The following is a 21,918-nucleotide window of genomic DNA, read 5'->3' as shown; positions in this document are numbered from 1 at the left end:
AACTGTGGAGGCAGCTGCAAGACTAAGAATCATAGTTACAGACTTTGCTAAATTCGTTAAGTATTTCCACAGCTGAGACAAATTCATTTTTCACTGGGGGTGAATTTGCATTAGGATCTGACCTCGTGAAGTGGGTAACTGAGTGAAGAATACAGAGGATGGGGGAAAGAAGAGAGGGCATCTGAAAGGAGATAAATCTTCTTACTGCTGCAGAGTTCATTGTCCTGTCTCTAATGACAATATCACTTATGGTTCTCTACCATATTCCCAGAGCTGGATATTCTAAATAGCATATCCATCTAAAAGGCACCATACTGAATATCTATAAAGTATCTAAGTCTCTTTTAAAACATCCTTAACTGCCACAATCTTTTGTCTAGTCTCCGAGCCATACCAAACATAAAAAAGACAATCCAATAATAGTAACTGTTAAGTGCACCTAGCTATCACATAATCAAATCCTAGCACACATGCATCTTTCTCTTTGTTCCTTTACAACCTCTGATCATATATAGTCCATTTTCAAGTACTGAAGGAAAATGAGGGTTTTCAACTGGCCTGGTCATTAAAGTCTTAAATGGGCTAGATCAAAGCGGAAGAATTAAATGGAGGTGGAATGAGAGAGGAGGAGGGGGAGGGGGGAAAAAAAAAAAAGGTATTTCCTAAGTCTGTACAAAACCACCACCACTCGACCATTACAGACCCAGTTTCCGAGCCTTCACTCGGCGCTCAGCCCCAAAGCAAAGCTCCGCGGGGCGCAGCCTGGGGGCGGGCAGCTTCCAGCAACGCGCTCTCCGACGCCTGCCATTATTTATGCATTACCGCCAAAGCGGTCGCTTTTTTAGTCGGACCTACTCCATTACTCTAAAGATAGAGACATAATAAATAACGTCAATAAGAAGAGTAGAGAGGCTGCTTTCTACCCATCAAAGTAAATAAATAAATAAATAAGTGCTGAGGTCCGATAAAGCCTTGAGGGGAAACGCATCCAGGGCACTTTTCCACGTAGCTCCAAGACTACACCACCCCCGCCGTTACAGTGTCTCACTGCCTTTTTTTTTTTTTTTTTTTTTTTTCTTTAATTTTCGCTCGAGGACAGGGCGCTCCCGTTGCCAGCACCCGTCGGTGCCCGGCGTTTGCTCCCGCCACCCCCGTGCACGGAGCCAGCCCGGCCAAAGCAGCCTGCCTCAGCCGACACCCACCAGCCCACACTTCACAGCCATTTTAGCTAAGAAAAGGCCTGTTTGGGCCACCTTTAAACTCACCCACCTCACCGAAGAGGCGAAACTTCGGCGGCGGAGACGGCGGGGAGGGGGGTGAAACACCCCAAAGTGCCTCGAAACGCCCCAACACACGGCCACCGGCGCTGCGAGAAACCCCAGATCAGATCAGATCACCTCCCCCCCGCCGTCTCAGCCCCCTCTCACCTCTCCTCGGCGCAGCTCCAGCTCTTCCCCCCGCAAAGCTGCCCCACAACCCCCCTTTCCCGCCTCCCCCCCCCAGGTGCGGCGCACCAAAACCTCACCGCCTTAACCCTTCCCGTGCCAACCCCACCGCGCAGGCAAACACCGGCCGCGCTCGCGGCCTCGGCTGACGGAAATAGGAAAACTAAGAACAGCCTTAAAGCAAGCAAAGAAACAAACAAAAAAGCTCCACAGCCAAAACTCCATATTTTTGTAAGACCCGTCGGATTATATTTTTTTAAAAGCACACAAATCTTTTAGAGGGCCTGAATGCAAATCTTTCCCATGCAAACTTGGATGACAAAAAATCTGAGCGATTCTGTGGACGATGCATTTTAAACAAAAGTGGAATATATATGCACATAATTTAGCTGACTGCATTAAAATATACACATGAGAAAACATTTTACATATAAAAGGATGTGGTGTATTTCCATTCATGGGAAAAATTTGCATGGTTTTTCAATAAAGGATTGGTAACTACTTTTGCAATGTAATTTTTTATGTTCCTAAAGTAATGTCATTTGGAATAGTCACTTATACATTTCCCAACTCTTTCTTACTCCCATTATACTACACCTCGAGCCAGGGCTACGTCAAGAAGACATAATAATAGCTTTCTCTAGGAAATGCAAAACTGAATTAGTCTGCGTCTGCTAGGCCCCATCGAAGACCAGAATGAATTTAAGCATCTGTTGTCATTTAAGCACATGAGTAGTCTCTCTAAGTAACCAAAATGACAGATGAGCTTTAAATTAAGCCTGTGATTTAAAACGTTGCGGTATCAGCCTGCCTCAGCTAAAGTAATAAATAGTGACAAGACACCGATGCGGGCAATAGTATAGCAGAGACAAAATGTAATTCTCGTGTTTCACAGTAACAAATAAAAACCAGGAAATACAGTATAACAGTGCGATAAGAAACGGTTAAGACAGAAGAGCAGCTTTGCAGCCACGGGACGTGGGCATTGCACGGAAAGCAACCCGGACGTTTCTTCCCAGTGGGATCCCAGCTTTCGAAGCCTGGCAGTGGGCGCTCCTCGGTTGCTTCCCCCTTTCCCGGGGTGCGGGAGAGGGCTGTTGGGAGGGGAAGCGCCAGGTCGGGCCCTCGGCCATGGAGGCCGCCACGTCCCACTTCACCTCCGGCTCTCCCTGTTGTATTTAATGGTTTGCACCACTCGGTGCAAGAGCCGTAAAGGGAAATGGGCCAAAGACAGCCACAAACGTTGGAAGGAGGGAACCGGAGGCTCGGGGGAGGCCAATTTCTGCAGCCTTTGCGCCGGCTTCCTCTCTAGAGCGGCTGCTCGCTTGCTGCTTCTTTCCTAATGAATAGTCAAATAAAAAATGTATTCCCAATAGCGCATGTAAATCATTTTTACATCTTTCACCATGTGGCAGTAAGTAGCTTTCTGCAATTAAGAAGCTGATATATAGTGTGCGGTGTACATATACACAAAACAAAGTATTGGGTGAGAATTTATTCATGTGAATAAGTGGTGCTTACTGTTGTGACATTAGACATTGCTAACGCAAATAGTCGTAATGTCTGACCGTGTGGTTTTTGCCTGACCTGTGTTTGCCCTGTCTTTCTTTCATCCCGTTTCAGGAGAGAGGGAGACGTCTGGCCACGCGACGGGGATGCCGGAGGATCCTGCCCGCAGAAAGCCCCCGGCGGCCAGGTGTCATCCTCCAGGGAGGAGAATTTAAGCATTTGTTGTGGTGTATTTCTCTTGTTTCACTTCACATCCACTCATCTTTTGGTATTAAAAAGAAAAATATAAACTGATAAGCTATCCCTAGGCAGAATTTTCACGCTACCCAAGACAGTCTCTGTTACTGCAAAGATCCTTCAATAATCTGTCGAAAACTGACATCGCTGTGTAAAGAGCTGTTCCTTTCTATATCTCATTTTAGATTGATGTACGTGCCGCTTCTATATCCTTCAGCTCAGTATAACATTTGCCCTTTCATGTCTCAGTTTAAGCCACTGGGAATTCAAAGCTATTTCAAAGCATAATTAAACCAATCTGCATATAAAAGGCTATATGTCCTACTGAGGGTTCAGTGGAAAAAGAAAACTCTTCGAAAGAAGAAAATTAGAAGTAAATCCCACAACTAAGATTCAGTAAAGTTAATACATTTTTCATCTGATGTGAACAGTCTGTGCATTTGTAAAGCCACTGGAAAATTGTCTAAGCCACTGTACTGAATCAGTCTTCCTCTATAAAAAAGGTGGCTGTTAAAAGGGGCCCACAGCTTCAAAGCTTGCTCTCTTCCTCCGTCTCTGCTGCATAGGTCTTGACTGACCTTAAGGCATGCTGCAAGGCCTATTTGTCTAAATGAGCTTTGATGGAGTGGAGAGCCTAAGCATGTTTCTTGCTGTAGGCTATTTTCTGCTCTCGAGGAGGGAGTGGTCCACTACATAGTTAGCAACACTACTTATTTAAGATGTCAAAGAACGGCTACAGAAGAGGACTTTTAAAAAGGTAAGTAGATCAAGAGGTCTTCACAATTTTTGTTCACTATATATTGATAATGCATGGTATAAAATTGTTGTGCTTTGCCTATCATCCTATTATATAACAAAAATTGAGATGTAAAAATTATAGTCACAAATGCTATATATGCTGGTTCCCAGAAATAAGTTGATTCATAATATTCCTTACACTGAGCATGTAGATACTCAGTTAACCTCGCTGATATCATTAAAATGGCTAAAAATCATGAGAGTGTTTTTAATTATAACCTTACTTGTTTTAAGCACTTTGCTTCAAATCTCTATGATGGTTAGAAATATTTTTTCTTGATTTAAAGTTAAGAGTTACATATATTCACAGGACTTGAAGAACATTATAATAAATTAAAATAGGAATGTCTCCAGTGTAATCATGAGTGCTGGTCATACTGAATTTCTGGGCCTATGGTTCAGAGGTTGTTTCCCTACCATATAGTTTTTTCCTTCGCTCTCCTTCTAATTTTCCATTCCTCTTCCTCCCACACTTGTCGTCATGCTCTCCTTCATGCCACTCAGTTTTCATTTCTCCTTAAGCTCAGTCTCTTTCATCAGTTTCTCCTTTCTTCTTCATAAATTTAGATGACATGTAGGGGTTGTTTTCACAGGCGCAGAAAGGCACCGGGAAAGCAGCTCCAGCTGAGCTGCTTTTAGTTTCTCCCACCGGCTTCCACAAAGGCAGTCACCCATTTTCTCCTCCTTAGGTGACATATTGTATACAAACCAACCCACTCCTTTCTGTTTCTCTAGGAAGAGCCTAAAATGCTGGTAACCTTTGGTTGGCTGGGAAAAGCCTCCCAAAAAGTCAAACCAACATTGTTAATAATACCAAAGATTAGAGAATTTAAATCCTGGATATTTAGAAATGCACAGTTACAGGACTTTCCTATAAAACAAATACCGTGAAGAGACTGAAACACAAGATTTCATTTAAAAAATGGCAGACAAGAATAGTCAGGACCCTTAGAAAAACCGGAACAGCTTAGGGAAGTCAGCAAAAAATAAAATAAAATAAACAAAACCAGAAAGTGTACAGCTAACATTTTTGTATTTGTAGCCTTTTACTAAAAAAAAGCACGTCTGTTAATGTTTATCAACTCTGTTTATTCTCTTCATTGAGAAAGATATTGTATTGATTTCTAAACTGTAAGGAAGTTCTTTCAATAGGGGTTCAGCTCTGATTATATTTTTCAGGCCAAACTACAGTAGTAAAATTAATAATAATGATTATTTACTTTTAAACGAACTTTAAAACCTCCAATCGATTATTGACACTTCCAACGTGAGCGTGTATTGATAAACATGCATTAGTAAAAAAATGCTGGAAAAAAGATTTCAAATGACAACAAAGGATTTCTCAGAAGTTTGTGAAAGGCAGCATTCAGTCTTGATTAAAAGTGGTTTCTTGCTTATTATTTGGAAATGCCATAATTTGCTTTTACTTTAAAATCCTGTATATTTTAGAAAATGAATAACTTCAGGCTTTTAGCATAGAAGCATTGAAGCATATGGTAATCCCAGTCCCAAACACTAAAATGAGCCTGTCTGTGCCAACTCTTAATTACCAGCTCATTAACACTCAGGTGTCAATTGCTGGTGGCAAAGGCAATACTCAGTTGGCCTGGTTTCTGTCATGCACAATGTAATTAAATTGACCTCCGCAAAAGGAGCCCAGTAGTCGCCTGATACCACTTGGACACCGATTGCCGCACTAATCACAATCGTGTAATTTAGTGAATCACACAGTGTAATGAGGGAAAGACTCTGGAGAGTACCAAATTGTACTTGCATATGTAATAATGACTTTAAGGACAATTAGAGAAATAATCGCTGCTCTGTTTTCTTCCTGGCTAATAATGAACTGTAGTAACTATTTGAGTTTGCATTGTTGATTTAAAACTTTAGCTGCTATCTACTGTTTTAAAATAATGGTTAGCAACAATTAAAATGTATAAAAGAAATATTTTAATACTAGTAACAGAGCTCCATCTTCTTTATTAATGACCCCACAATGGATTAGTTTCAGGTACCAGCTGTCTATTTGGTAACTGAGAGACCTGTAGTGGATTGTGTGTGATAAGGGTGATTAAATACATCACACTCATCTCCAAAATGGGCCAGGTTGCACTCACGCTCACCTCACATGTTTCTTGCACACATGATGTTAATATAAAGGAACCATGGGCAACAGGCATGTTGCTTCTGGGTAGGTGGTCTAGCCTCAGTACTGGTACATGAACAACGTGTATTGACAGTCACTTGTTTTTAGAAAAGTTTTAAAAAAATGTACTCTGAAGAGGACTCTCTACTTTGGAATTTAGGAAGATGGAGGCTCCTAGGCTTGGATTTTTTATATTGAATTTTTGGCACCTAAATGAAGCAGCAAAATTTGGAGCATATTCATCTCTCTCTATAGACAGGTAAGCAAGTAATTTCAGTGCTTCTTAAATCTGAAACTCCCCCCGACACTCTTCTCTCTGTCCCTGTTCTGTTTAGCCCTCTAGCCCTATAGCCTAATTGGGGCACTGAACGTCAATGCCTAACTTGGCTGGACAGATCTGGGCTGTAACATGCAACCCCAGTTCAAACTTCTGAGCTCCCAGAAGTCCAGCCACAGCTTAAACTCAGGGGTTTGTCTTCATGGGTTCTCAATGCTCTGAATCCCTAAACAGATCTCTGCATCTTACACATGTACTGAAATTCTGGGTGTAATATTTCTTTGGAGAAAAGCTCTAATCTTCAACTTTTTGCATCCCTGCTCATCTTATGCCAATCTTTAGTCTATCTTTCCTACAAATGTTTTATGGAGTACCATACAGGTTAGGTTCTCTCTTCTCACTCTTGGTTATTTTCCTTGTGCTCCTCTATTTGTACATCTGAATGCTGCTGCCGACTCTAATAATTAGATTGTAAGGTCACTTTGGGGAGGCCATCTTTTATTTGTGTGTTTGTGCATTAACTAGTATAAGCAGCCCTGTCTATGAATGGGTCTCCTATGTACTATTGTTTTACCGATACCAATAGATAAATAAGAATCTGATGTCCAAAACGAAGTATGAGCAAGCAAAGGTATTTTGTCCTTGTACCAATGCATTACGTTCCTCAGCAAATTTGAACATACTTACAGTAAGAAGCTGAATGTGTGGGGACATTGGATTGTGTCAATTTTTAATACATGGTAAAGCTAAAGACTAAAATTAAAAATTCAAGATTCTGCTATAGGTGTTTTGCATATAATAAAAGTCCAGATCTTAGACTTTTCTTTTTTGCTGATACCAGCGGGATATCTGAGCACTGGGCAGGTGTATGATCAATTCAATTGTCATGGTGAATGATAAAAAAAAAAACCCTAAAGTGCCAAAGAATGCAAGTCATCTAATGAATAGGTAGTGAGCTGGGAGAAGAATAAAGATAAGAAAAAAAAAATTTAGTTCCTTGAGAATGATGTAAACAGATTTGCTGACAAGCTTATGCAAAACATGTAGAAGGAGAAAAATCATTGCTAGAGATGTTACAAAATCTAAAGAATAGATGAAAGCATTTTGTCAATGATGTGTTTATTAAAGATAGTGAATTCTGGAGAAGTGATCCATCTAACAGGGAGAAAGCAATGCTGTGCAGAGATTATGAACAAAAGGGAAGAAGAGGGACAGGCCATCAAGAAAAGACACTTTCCAGTGAAAAGCAGCAGGTGAGACTCAATGAGTTGAAAGGTACCGCATCTACAAACAAAAGGAATTTAACACTGTTTCATGCATAAGTTCCTACCTGAAAAACAGGGCTCAGCATGGATTGAATAAATATGCAGTTAAGGGAGGAAGAAAAATTAATGGTACTGTCCCAGTAGACATTTGTAAACTGATCTTACGTTCGCTGAACAAAGAAAACTTACACTGAAAAAAAAAAAAAAGAGAATGGAAATACTATATCCACAATTATGGGAGAAAGGAAGTCTGCATCTTTTTTGATGTACTAACTTACTTTTGAAAGACATTGAGTATATCTGGCACACTTTGACCTAAACAGGAGATCTGGTTGTTCAGAAATTCTTAAAATTAGGCTTTGGAGACATGAAGTATTTTCTAGATAAAAAATATGTTCAACAACTAATTCCTTTTTGGTCATAAGTTCTGAAGGGACCTTTCCTCAACCTCAGTGAGGACCTGCTGAAGGCTCCATGGGAATCATCTCTTCTCTGCAGCTCTAACTCCACAGTTCATCCAAAGAAAAGTAGCCAAAGAGTGGCTTAACTTCATACTAAAGTTAAAGTGAAGGGGGCTTACTGTGCTAGGAGGCAGGTGGCATTATCCCATCAACATCACAGTTAGCTGTAACGTTTTGAAACTCCAAACCTAACATATGCCAGTGCATTAATTTGCTTATTGTTGTAACTGTTGTACAACATAACCACAAATAAACAATCCAAATAATAATGCCTGAAAATTTTAAAAGCATTTTTCATCCACTTTTTGAGAGGCAATACACAAAACAAATTCTGATAGATGTTTTGAGACATGTAAATGTTGCTTATTACCCCATATTTCTTTTCCAACATTGTGTGTGTATTCATTCATCACCTGTATTGTCCAAACCACTCCCTTTGTGTTTCATTTTGTTTTCCTCCCCTAGGGAATCAAGCCCTTGTTTCTATGTATGTTTTTTCCCTCCTTTACTGACTTTGCCTCTCTTTCTTGGCCGTGGCCAAAACCTGATTTGCACAGTCTTGGAGGAATCACTTTTTCCACCCCATTTTTGGCAGGCTGTACAAATCCAAGCTTTTGCTGAGTGAAGTTACAAGATCACTTTAAGTTATGACGGCTCCTAGTGATTTAACATACAAATGAGAGCCAGAAATCAGCAGGCCTCAGTGTCATTTTTTATGCCATTTTGTCTGTGGCTATACACCCTCTAAGGGCAACAAAGAGAAGGATGGCACTGATATAATTCAAGGTGATGAGCAAATGCTTCTAACTTGAACAAGCTTCTTGTGATCTTCCATATTATTTAAGGATTCAAAGCCTTCTGAGGATTTGCTCTTTTAAGTGTAAATTTTCTCCCACTTTAGCTTCTGTCTGTTGAGTAAAAGTGCAAGGGGAAGACAGCAGGGTTTTAAAATACAGGACCCACCCTGAGAGGTATCTCAACAGCACCAGGATAAACATCCTCTCTTGTCCCCTTCCTTCTTCAAAAGCCCCAGGGGAATGCGAATCCCAGGAATAGGATTGGAGCAGGGAGACGTCCTCACCTCTAGCCTGGATGTGGCTGGGATGGCTGCTGTAAAATTGACGACATTTTGGCATGACCAGCTTACATCAGGAGCTCAGAGTGATTAAATAAAATACTCCTTTTATATTATTTCATTCTTTCTTCCATCAAGCTGTTCTGTGCTGTGGCCTTTAGAAGGACAACAGAGAATCTCATTTTTTTAATTTAGCCTGCATTCATTGTTTATTTATATGTATTCGCTCAACTGTAAAATTGTATACACATAAATGTGTGCTATTTTGTTTACTGGGTCAGTTTATCTTTTTTACAATGCACCCAGCAGGGTAAGATATTCACCTGCAGTAGACTGGAGTAGCTTGGACAAATGCGCACCAGTCTTAAGAACCTACTTTTATTCCCTTGGTTTATTTAGGCTAAACTAGAATTGAGGTAGGATTTTTCCTACGCACCAGCAGGTGTAGAAAAATTATTCATATGAATTTAATTGCCATGTGTCTCCCACAATTCCTCTCATAATATTACTTTTTTGAGACATTGTCAAGCCAAAGTAAGTGCCCTTTAAGGGAGGGAGACCGGAGACAGAGGGAGAGGCAGGATTGCTTTTGGTATGGGGTTTTTCTCTGTAAGAGCAAACCAAACCAAAGAAGAAAGAAGCAAGGATCTTGAGTAACATTAGTGACAGTGCATGCACAGTAAGTGTTCTTGTTTGATTTATGTGAGGCAGCTATTATTCTGCAATCTAAATATTCTAGCATTTTACAATGGCGTACCAGCAAGGGAGTCAAACTATCATAACATAAAACCCCCTCTCAAACTGAGATACTCCTTGTTCCATCCTCTTTGGGGTACCTCCTTTACAACCGAGCCGTGTTGCGCTCGGCCATCTGGCGTTAGTCCCCTCTTCGAGAACAGCTGAGATAAATGCGTACTGAGGATGCCACTGAAACCGCCTCCACTGACCTCGCGAGCTGGGGCGCCCCGGGGCTGGGGGCTCCCAGTGGCGGCAGGGCCGGGGCGGGAGGAGTCCCCGGGGGAGCCGGCCAGGGACATTAAGGCCTGTTAGTGCACTCACGGCCCGGGCACTGGGCCACCACCAGTCCTGTTTTTCTAGGTACCTATTTTTTATGTTAACGTTGTCATTATGTAGCCTTGCTGCTGTGTCCTTTTTTTTTTCCCTGGAAAAGGAGATATATGCAAAACTGAATCTAATTGATACTACTGATGCCATTTAAAATGGGTTTATTATTGCATCATCAAAGTAGTTCAAGGGAGTCAGAGAAGAGGGGTAAATCCTCTTTTTATACCAGCGATTCTGTAAGTCACATTCTTGTTTTGTTTTTCTGCTGTGTCTTTCTGGTTTACAATGCAGTTACTCAGGCCAAGGAAATAACAAAGAAATACTATATCCCAGCATAACTGGTACAGTAATTCTGTTGTCATCAGTAGGATGACTTAGGATAAATTTACCTTCTGGGAATTTATCAAATTGTCCAGAATTTCTGAACTTTTTGACATCTGCCAGGGTAAATACCTATAAGTCCTTCCCAGTAATGCATCCTGTTAGTATCAGACTCTTAGACTGCCCATACTACCATTATGTCTGAGTATTTTCTAGTGATACATTCATCTATATGATCAACATGTCAGATGTGGTTTGTTCGCTTGCCCTTTCCCTTTGGCAAGAGGGCAAACTCTCTAATGGTTATGCCTAGCATTGCTCTGTGTGTCATCTACTAATACATATTGAGCAAAAACTTTTGTAAAATACTAAATACTCACTGAACTTGAGAGCAAGCAAATGAGTCTACGTTTAGTCAGTGGTTAGCTGTAGAAAGTGGCACATGCTCCTGGTTCCTGCACCAAGAAATGTTTTAAGTGCTTTTGGAAAATGGAACAGCAAAATAGGAGACCATACTCTGCAATTTGTTGTTTAGAAACTCTTCTAAATTGGATACGGTTGCAGAAATCGTCTCAGGCAGAGAGAGACCTGAATACAGAATTCAGATTTCTCTGAATAAATACTCCAAAAGTCATACAGCCTGCTCTAGAAAGCTTAGGTAGCTAGTCTTTAACATCTTGGGGTTTCTGAAGGATCCTATTTTTCAGGTGTTCTGAGAAGACATGTAATGAACAAAAAGCTACCAAAGTGCTGATGGAGGCTTCTTTTTATACCATGTTTTACTGATCATAGTATTTGCCCATGGTGTTGGCCCCTGAGGCCAAATCCTTCTTTTAGATGAGGGGATCTAAACCCAATTCTCTTTTCCCAAGCCCTCCTAATCACCAAATCCAAGCGGATTTAGGCTCTGAGTAGAAAGATGAAGAGCTCTTCATCTCTCCCTTTGAAGCTGGCCCATTTTGCAAAGAATAATTACATATTCTTTTGACAGAGAGAGCAAGGGCACCAAATTACATACTGCTCTCTAGACTACTAGTTAGCTCATTAACCCGCATGTGGGGAGATCTCAGTATTGTAGCACCCATGTGGTTTTACATTATTTTATATTATAATCACTGTTGCTGTTGTTCTTTCTTATTATCTTGATTTAGGAACTAGATTCTATTCCCACCTCTGCAATAAGCTGCATTATGAAATTTCTCAATTACCCCTTCAATAAAATAAGGATAGTGATACGAGCATCTGTCCTAACACTGGAGTATATTTTGCTTACTAGTAAACTATATAAAGCACACAGAACAGCAGTCAAGAGAAGATATAAGTTTGAAATAAATGAATGTCTAGATTCTCTACTGCTAAAGGTTATTTTTGGGAGGAGCACAGTAAGACAAATTTTTGTTTTTGTTCTTCCTGAAGCTGTAGACCTGTGAATATTAGCAGCATGTTCAGTGAAGCTGTAGGCTTCACTCTGCAAATAAAGGATTAAACACCTAACAAGTTTGCATGCAAATGGTGGTTTCCATTTTATTCCAGATAAAATGGAAATCAGGAAAGAATTTTCCCCAGTCCAGTAAAACATCTTTGAGGCCTTCTAATATTTTATGTTACTATATTTTATCTCCTTGTCCCTGAATAGTGGAGGTCTGGAAAAGATTTATATAAAAAGGAAAAAAGGGTAAGCTACCTCATTTTGACTGGAATTGTTTTGGCGTAAATGGTACCTCTTGGATCAAATTTACAAAATAAAATGAAATAAACCTAAGACTGAAACAAAGCAAATGACAACAGGGATTAAAGTAGCAAATTTAAAACCTTTAGTCTTAATATAAGTTTCCATATGACAAGGGTTGCTTGAACTCCGCCTGTAAGTCTAAAGGTTTAAAATAATTTAAAAGTTAAACTGGTAGATCTATTATTTAACTATACACAATGACAGAAACACAAAAAGAAATGACTAGCCTTCACGGTGAAAAGCACGGTGAATTAATATCCTTTAAAAATTACAATTTTAAGCAGAATGTAATAATGCATCTGGTAAGGAAATTTGCAAATTGTAAGTTTTCACCGTAGGCCCTGGGCGCAAGCCCCTGGACGAGGTCTGGCTGTCGGGGCTGGGGCGGCCCCGGCCCAGCGGCGCCGGGGGGAGAGGCTCCCCGAGGTGCTGCGGGGAGGCTGCAGCTGGCCCCGGGAGCTGCTTCCAGCCGAGGCCCGAAGGCCACCTCTCCCATCCTCGCCCCTGTCCCCGTCCCCGTCCCCAGCCCCGTGGTGGTGCCCGATGCCGGGGCTGCCTTGGCTGCGCCTGGTGCCCTGCTCCCTCGTGGGGCGATGGGACGGGCCCTGCCCCACGGGGAGCTGCTGGCCCCAGCCCCGGCCCCGGGGAGCTCTGGTCCCCACAGCTGGCCTTGACAATAGGTCAGTAAAAAATAATATGGTACCTCACATGCCGCTGTTCCTCAGCTCCACTGTGATTTGTCTAATTTAAATGTGCACATGGAGCAGCAAGGAGCTGATTTATATTTTTTAACTGATCTTTCTCTTCCAGAAGCTCAGTGAGGTTTAATGATATCATTACAAGGTATACTGCATTTTCTCCCTAGACTATATTAATTAACTATCTTTTACTTCCAGCACTCTCTCTCTCTGTCCTGTCTCTTTGTTGACAGTCAGAATATAAATCAAACCAAGCCTCCTACAAAAACTGAATGGCTGTGAGCTCCAAGGGCATCATTTAGCCTCATCTTCAGAGGTTTGAGCAGGATAACGTTTGCTTGCATTCATTTTCGCAGAAACCATAAGCCACAACAAATATATTGCTCTCATGGTGAAATCTTTCTCTTTCATGATATTTATGTTCCTGAACAAAGCACTATTTAAGTACCAATTAATGTTATCTGTGAGACTAGGAAAAGTAGCCCTCTTCCTTTTTTTCCCTCTTCATAGCAGAAGACTGACAGGCCACTGCTCTTTTGTCAGCAGCCCATGCAGACTCTGCTCTACATCATCTAGAAAAGCTCTAGTGATGGAGCAGGAATTACTATAGATATAATTAGGATTATATTTTGACATCAGACCTCATTTGGGTCTTTCTTTTTTTATTCTGATCAACTGGGAATAGCCTGTGCACTGAGGTGCACATGCAACCCTTCAGAGGATTGCCTCTATACTCTGCTTGTATACGCTGAATAAAAGGGGGACCAGAAAAGGTGATGGGAAACATCTTTCAGTCTAGATGTGAAAAGGTATTGTGTGCATAGGATCTGGTTTTTTACCTTCCAAAGCAAAACTTTCCAAAACATTCATTATTGTGGTCGATATTTTCTTTGCTTGCTTTGTTCACATTTTCAACCATGGTGAGAGAATACTCTGTTTCAATCATTTTTTAATTCTTTCCTCTTTAAAAAAAAAGTGTATCTTTTCAGGCCTGCATTTCTGTCCTGGTCTTCTTAGAAAACCTGAACTGAGGTATCATTTAATTTGTTTTGTTATTTAGCCTTGAGATAAAATAAGCAGAAACAAGGCTGTTGTTTGAAACTCACACAAAGCCTTGTTCAAATTTCAAAATTTGATTGCACAGCTTGTTAAAAGCAGAGCTAGTGACGTTTCCCATTTTTTCGTGTCAAATAACTTTATTTTAAGTTGCTGTTGTTTAAAAAGATCTGTCTGACACTGTCAGATCAACTCAGCACTGCAGCAGGCATCAACCTGACGCCAGACCTCTGCTCTGCCACCTAGTCTACAAACACACTGTCTCTGCCCCACACAGCTGGCTGGTCTGCTCTATACAACCAGGTGCCAGCAAGAAGAGATGGATGCAGGACACTCGCCACTTGCACACTCCACAGCCACTGCTCTGCTCGCTGCCTTCACTTGGCTCCTCAACCCAGACACACAGGGAAGCTCTTGTGGAAACACCAGAAGGTGGCCAAGGCACTCTGGGCTCACAAGGCCTGTGCAAATGATCAGCACAAGATCAGGCAGGCACAGAGCTGGCTCCTTGGGCGATGCTTTTGTTTTCAGAGGGAAGGATCCTGCTTTCTTTGGGCACAGCAGGCTGCTGCTTTCCACCCCCATCCCCTCAGCAACCTCCAGCTAGGCATGGGGGAATGGGCATTTTCTTTAGGTATACAAAAGTTACAGATACAATGGAGAAAGAGTTGAGAGTCCTGAAGGCCTCCTGAGCCCAAAGGAACCTCCTTCCTTCCCTTTACTTACTTGGACAAGGAGCCCTGGGTGAAGGGACAAAGGGTGCAGAGGCTTTGAAATGAGGCCCAAACAATGAGACAGCACCAGACTACAGGTCTGCTGAAATGCCAGATGTCCTGCCTGCACAGGCTCTGCAGCAGCAGTCCGGGCTCCACACCTGGGTCTACAGAGCACTGAGGGCTGGGTGCCACGGGCAACCTGGCCCTGGGCACATCTTCACCGTGTGTAAAGAAAGAAATGAAAACTTCCTTTTGTTCTCCTTCAAATCGCTAGGGCTTGGACCATTGCCTTTAATGGAATTAGGCTCTGATGCATATGAAGTACAGCTCAGTTTTACAACTGAATGTTTGAATCCAATACTTGTAAAACTTAAGGTTGGTCTGGTTACATTCCCTTCATCGTGTTGTCATAAGGCTTTGTTATACAATGTGTTATTCTTTACCGTTACTGCAACCCAAAGATGAGTTATTGAAAATAGGCTTTAAAGCTGATCATGAGATGAACTTTAATCTTTGAAGTGCTTGTATTCAGAAGCATAATGTTTCATTAATATTTGGATTTAAATGCATTTTCCATAGTGTATAATTAAATATTTTAATTACCATTTTTGTCTTCAGCTCTTTTCATTCAGAATGGTAAACATGTTACCTGAATCCTGTTTGACATTGTTGATATCTTCTGATTGACTAAAGTGTTTCACATCCAAAGGACATTTTAATCAGTGCTGACACAGAGAACAAGAAAGTTTAGCACAGTATGTTTCGTCTTGACTCAGCAAGATTTCCAGCACTCACATTTGTTACATTTTTGACAGGATGCTTCTGAAGTGAAGCGTTTGCTTTCTGGAGAACTACACCCACATAGACTTAATTTTTTCCTGATGTCTCAGCCAACATACAGTATCATGAACTTTATTAACAAATTCAAAACAATTTCAATTCAAGAAAGCTGTCCAAGTTAGTTCTTGCTCATTTCTTACATATGAGGATATCTACAAAAACACAGATGCTCAACAATGGATTTTTAATGGATATGTGTATGTGTATTTGTTTATAGATATGTATGCATTTCATACAAGACAGATTAGCATATTAGAGAGGAAATAAAATGAAGGAAATCTTAAATAAGCACTTGAGTTCTGATTGTAGGGATCAGTGCAATGGATTTAACTGACAGTTTCAGAATTTCTCATAGCATATTACTATAATAAAGTCTTACCGTCTGGTTTTACTTTACTTCAGATAGAACAAACAACTTTCTATTCTATAGAGACATCTGATGCCAATGTTTTGTAATCAAATTGCAATGAGTAAATGTATATCAAAGATGCTTATTTTGGACCCTAGGTCTTCTTATACATTTTAATTAAGAAGTCCTGGGGCCACAAAACTCAAGACTTGAACAAGGAACGGTGGCAGGATACAACCAGCTTTCTCCGTATAAGACATATAAATATTTAAGAGCCTTGCAAAATTGCAATGACAATTTATCAGCCTAGGAAGACTATCTATTTATCTGCCCTTTACCCTGAGGCATGATAATACTTAAAAAAATAAAAAAAGCAAGCCTACTTTGAGTAGGTAAAATTTTGCAAGTCAAATACTGAAATGTGTTTGATTTTGGGAGAATGCATGAAGAAAGAGTTGAATTCAAACGCTGAATGCAAATCTCCACTCCACATTAAGGAAGAAGTCTAACTTTCTAATATCATAAATAAGTTTCTGCATTTATGTTTGTGTTTACTGGTAAGAGAGTACTCCTGTAAGAAAAAACTCAGTGGCAACTTACCAAATTTTGAACTATAATTACATACACACACACATACCCCCCCTCATAATGACTATTATGCATGAAGTATAATCATTACAAATAAGTTGTATTTATCTGTGCACTGTCATTCCACTTACTTTTGCAACAATACTGTTGAAAAATTACTACACCTTGTTCAAATCGGCTGAGAATATATTAATGGAAATAGCTCATTTTTTTTCTCTCAATAGGCAGTTTAGTAAAAATTTGTATTAAATAATCAAATTTTACTTCAAGTAGCGAAACTATTATTTTTAAGTTTTGGAAAAATCATTCTGGAAGAAACTAAAGACTGGTTTAGAAAAAATAGAATAGGCAAGTTGCTTAGAAATCCATTGCTTTATATCTAAACCATGAATTAAAAAAAGAAAACGTCTACATATCTGATTCCATTTTCTTATCCTTTATAGGATCTTGTCTTCTGTGCTGGAACTCCACTTGACTCCAAAGACAGTTCTTCACACAGGCAGCTTGCCCCATTATGGTCATAAATTGCAAATCTGTACATTAAGCATTGCTTTTGACACCTAACTGAAGGATAGAACATTCTTAGCGCTACAGCAGCGTACAGATAACCTTCTCCAAAACTTAGTATACCCACTTGAGAAATTACAGAACAACAGGGCTGGGAGTGATCTCAGCTAGTCCATGCTTTTTCTCTGAGGCAAGTTTAAGTACACTTAGATCATCCCTGACAGGTATTTTTTGAACTATTCTTAAAAACCTTCAATGAAGGAGATTCCAGAACCTTCTCAAGTAGCCTGTTCCAGCCTATGGTTATAGCTATTTCTCCTTAACATCTAAATATTTTCTGCTCGCTACTTCAGTTTATTTTCGGCCAATATGCAAATCTAGTCCTTAGGTATTTGCATCACACGCTTAAAGGAAGAGGCTAATACAGAAGGCTAATATTTAAAGGCATTTATATACCCATCACTGCAAATAGGCACCTAGTAGCAAAATCAAAAACATGTAGGTGCTGAGCAAGTCAATTTCAATGGGAGCTGGCTGGATACGAAGAGTAGCTTCCCCAGTAAAAACATGGAAATAGCCAGCAAATGGAACCTCTGTACTGCTAAATAGGGTTCTTAGCACCCTTCTTCGGATACAGCAGCTGCATACTCTCTTTTAATGGGGCGTAAAGCTCACATCATCAAATGTTAGCATACTGAAATACACAGTGACCTAGGGAAATCACCAAAGTTAAGTCTTTAAACATTTTGAGAGCCCAGGCTGTAGTACTTAAAAACGTCCTGCTCCTAAACAGTTCTGCATCCAATCGTTATTCTCTTTGGGACACTCCCGATGAACTCAGAAGGACTTCTGTGTGTGCAAGGACCAATGTCTAGGTTATTTAACATAAAAAAAAAGAAATGGACATATGCCTATAACATACACAGTTTATGGAAAAAGCACTATGGTGGAAATCAATGACATGACATGATATGGTTAAACTAAAAAAAAAAAAGGCATTCAAAGTGTGAAGGCAGTTTCATTAAATAAAAACACTTCAACTGTCCATGAAAAAGAAAAAAAAAATTTTCCTCCCAGAGACTGAAAACAACCCTAATTTACAGTATATATCTCATATTAATGGGACTTGGAGATAAACAAAAAAGTTCCATGAAGGTCAAGGACTTTCTTGCTTTAAAAGCAAAAACAACAATTTAACCTACTCCTTTAAATGAAATATACGTCACAGATTTCTTTGCTGTTCTTCGTAAAACTAACAAGGCATGTAGGTGACTAAAAATCCCACTACCTAAAGCTAGAGACACATTTCAATGTTGTGTTCGCTCAAATCAATAGCTATTACCTGTGCTTTTTTTTTTTTTTGGCTGAGTTTTACATAATATATACATTTTAAAAAGGATCCCAAGAAATATTTTGTAGTTATACAAATATGCTAGAAATATGCATTAGAAGGGTGGAACAAGCACATTTTGTTCAGACTAATGAAATTAGCAACTTCAGGGCACAGTCCAGGTATCTGTTTGTACAAAGAACTCCCATAAATTCATTAGGAGTCTTGTTTGGATCCAGGATGATTTCCATACAGATGATTTATATATTTCTAATAGAAACTGTCATTATAAAAAAAAATAACAAAAGGAAGAAAAACTAACTCTATTAGCACATTGCAGTGGCTAAGTTCTGCCTCTCACTCACCCCTCATGCATCTTGTGACAGCACTGGTGGGCCTACCAGAGTTCCTATATAACAGCACTATCCAAATTCTGCTGCAATCCATGGGAGGCTTTCTAGTGTCTTACTTAGTATTGAATCATCCCTAAGCATTGGATCAAATTTGGCTAGATATCTGTTGATAATACCCTGTTCTATCATGTTTTCAACATTTGACAGATGTTAATATACATTGGGAAAAAAACACAATACAAAAAGAAAAAAAAAGAAAAAACTTTTTACTAGATTTTTACATTTAGGAGATGGTACTTAAACTCCATGGACATGAAAGTAATTTTAAACTTTACCTTTGAAAGTTTGCCTTTTTCAATATTTTATAAAAAAGAAGTGCTCTAAGATACCATTTCAGACGATAGAGTTATCACAGAACGTAAAGATTATATGCAAGGGCTTAATGCTTTTCCCAACAAAGGTGGTAGCCAACCTCTTTTTAACTCCAGTGAGAGAAGTCAGCTGAGAACGTGCCATGTTCCTAATTTCAAATCTCATTTGTAATAAAAGAGTCAATAGTTTGGCATATACTATGCCTTTGTCATTTGACTTCTATCAATAACTATTCCTAGCCACAAGAGAAATATTTGTTTAGGCAATATATTCGTATAGTTTCACAAAACTATGTTGAAGAGAGATGTGTGTGTATACGTGTCTTTGTGTGTATGTATGCATACTTATGAGTTTGGGATGATTTTCTTAAAATACTACTTCACTTACATTATATCTTACATTGCAAAATGTACAGACACCCAGTGTTATTTTTAACAACATATACAGGTGAGTTTATAGACCTTTATAAAAGATTTTGTGATTCCAAATTAAAAACCATAGAAATATAATCAAAATAATGGAGAGTGATTTATACTTTTGATAGTACATAGCGCTCATTCTGGTAATATTGACAGCTGCATCTTTGGCATTGAAAATTCATTACAACTTTTAGACAAAATGTTGTTGCTTACAGCTTTTTTTTTTTAAAACAAGAAAAACAGGATTGACCAAAATACGAATATTGGGAAGTACTATTAAAGGTTTATTTTATTTCTGTTTTTTAGCAAGGATAGCTTAGGAACCCTGAATTACCTTCTCACTTTAGTGTATGGTGTAGACTGTATGAATCCATTTAAAAATCAACTAAGTTGTACCACATTTTTCGGAAAATTATATATAATATAATATATATATATTTTATATTTATTTAGAAGCTTTGAAATAGTACAGTAAACACTTTGCAACACGGTGTATAAACTACAGAATGTCTTTGAGAATTTTGTGGGTCTTCAGATTAACAACATTTTTATGACCCACAGGTGAAAAGAACATGATCACAATCTCTCTTGTAAAGTTGGAATAGTTTGGGGAACACTTGATCACACAAAAATAATATAAAACAGTCAAGTTTAAAACAGTGATATTGCATTTATAATGCACATTTCTTTTATCTGTACGATTGGCTTCTTGTGGTGAATATAAACATCTAAAGGGCTCAGTGACATTTTGGAGAGAGAAAGATATATAGTGCTGTAAACAGGCACACACTGATCAGAGAGGCAAGATCAGTTGCCTCTGAAGTTTCTACAGTTCTACACATTTCAACTCATTTCTCAGGCCTGCTGAGAGCAATTAGGTCCTATTGTTGGCCATGATGTCTCCAACAGCACACAAATCCTTCAGTTACACAGAACTGGATGGCCAAGATAATGAAGTTGAAAGTTGATGCTTTTTGTTGGTCGACTTTTGTGCAAATCATGCTGCTTCAGGTAAGTCCTGTAGAAGTGACTAGCATATCCTTTTCCGTGCTGCAGGAAAGAAAGAAAGACACTTCTGAGAGAAAAAAAAAAATCAGTCTCCAACACTTCGTAGGTTTAGTATTTCTTAGAGTGTAGAGAAACAATCAAAACTTGTCACAAACTGTCACTTAAAATTCCCATTGCAGCAAAGAGTTTAATGTTGATTCACTTTTCAGAGGAACGTCTTTTTGAGGTTTGATAGTCTGAAAACCAAACTTCACATGCTGTTTTATTATTCTGTCTAACATATCATGGCAAGTACTCCAGTGTGCGCATATAGAATCAGTATAAAACAGAGCAAATAGTCAGACTTGCAGGTTCAATATTACTGGAATTTCCAAGCCTATTTTTTCCTAGTTCTTCTTGTTATTTGAAGCAAGATCTAAAATTCCCCAAAGATTCAGAAGCCGGTTTTCCTTCCCTTTCAAAGTGAACCATTATCCTCATCACCAACTGACCCTTTAGTCTGGTGTGACAGAGAGACGAAAAAATGGTGTATTAGTGCTACAATTCAAATTTCAGCATTTACTGTCATGCTAGAAATTAACTCATGTTACACAGATGAAGAAGGTCAATGCATTAGCAAAACCCATATCCTAATCTGCCAGCTGTGGAAGCTATATTACCTAAAGACGCTGGCTATTTTAACCATAATTGGGAGCACAGGTAACAAATGATTCGTACCAGGATTCAGAAAGACTCTGGGTTAAATTCTGACCTCAGTAACACATGAAGGTGAGACAAGGAACTGGCTCACTTGCTCAAGTATTATTATTGTTGTTGTTTACTAAAGCTGTAATGATAAAATTTTTACCTTAGCTTCAAATCAACTAAATCCCTTCCTGAACTTCAGTATGTTGCTGGGCATGAAGTGTTAAAACTGAAACAAATATGAGTCTTCCTAACTTTATAATGAACCCTTGAACCAAGCTATTCCTATACACATGTTGATGTTTGCATGCTAACACACAAACATATCCAATCTCCATTCCATTTAACCCAAGTATATACATTAGCTATACTTAGTGCATATTCACTAGTAAACATATGAAATGTTTCTACTGTAGCACAGTGAAGTTAGATTAATTATAGGAAAATATGTTAACATGGGTGTTGTATGGTCAACATACAACTGCCAGATCTTATTAACATTAAAAATAAAACTACATCTGTTATATTTTTGATGTTTCAGATGTTTAGAAAATTACTAACAGATTTAAAAGATTTTAAAAAACTTCAGCAAGCTATTTTTATAACATTGTAGTTAAACTTAATATGAGATCAGAATCTTCCTGATCTTTTGATGCAGTACACAATC

The 21,918-nt window shown here is 39.2% G+C and overlaps 1 protein-coding gene across 4 annotated transcripts in view; it reads right to left on the bottom strand.

Annotated features, from left to right (window-relative positions):
* Positions 1-19,820: 19,820 nt before the first annotated feature.
* The window catches only part of PCDH10 (protocadherin 10), a 31,951-nt gene continuing 29,853 nt past the window's right edge, over positions 19,821-21,918 (bottom strand). For 2 of the 4 annotated variants that reach the window (XM_067297732.1, XM_067297734.1), the window contains one exon: positions 19,821-20,609. In XM_067297732.1, the coding sequence (XP_067153833.1) occupies positions 20,590-20,609 (20 nt within the window). In that variant the 3' untranslated portion in view covers positions 19,821-20,589. The other 2 variants (XM_067297733.1, XM_067297735.1) reach the window with 2 other exon arrangements.

The sequence above is a fragment of the Apteryx mantelli genome, chromosome 5 (assembly GCF_036417845.1).
Source record: "Apteryx mantelli isolate bAptMan1 chromosome 5, bAptMan1.hap1, whole genome shotgun sequence".
NCBI lineage: Eukaryota > Metazoa > Chordata > Aves > Apterygiformes > Apterygidae > Apteryx > Apteryx mantelli.
Note: the sequence above shows the minus strand (reverse complement) of the source record. Positions and strands in the feature narration are given on the sequence as shown.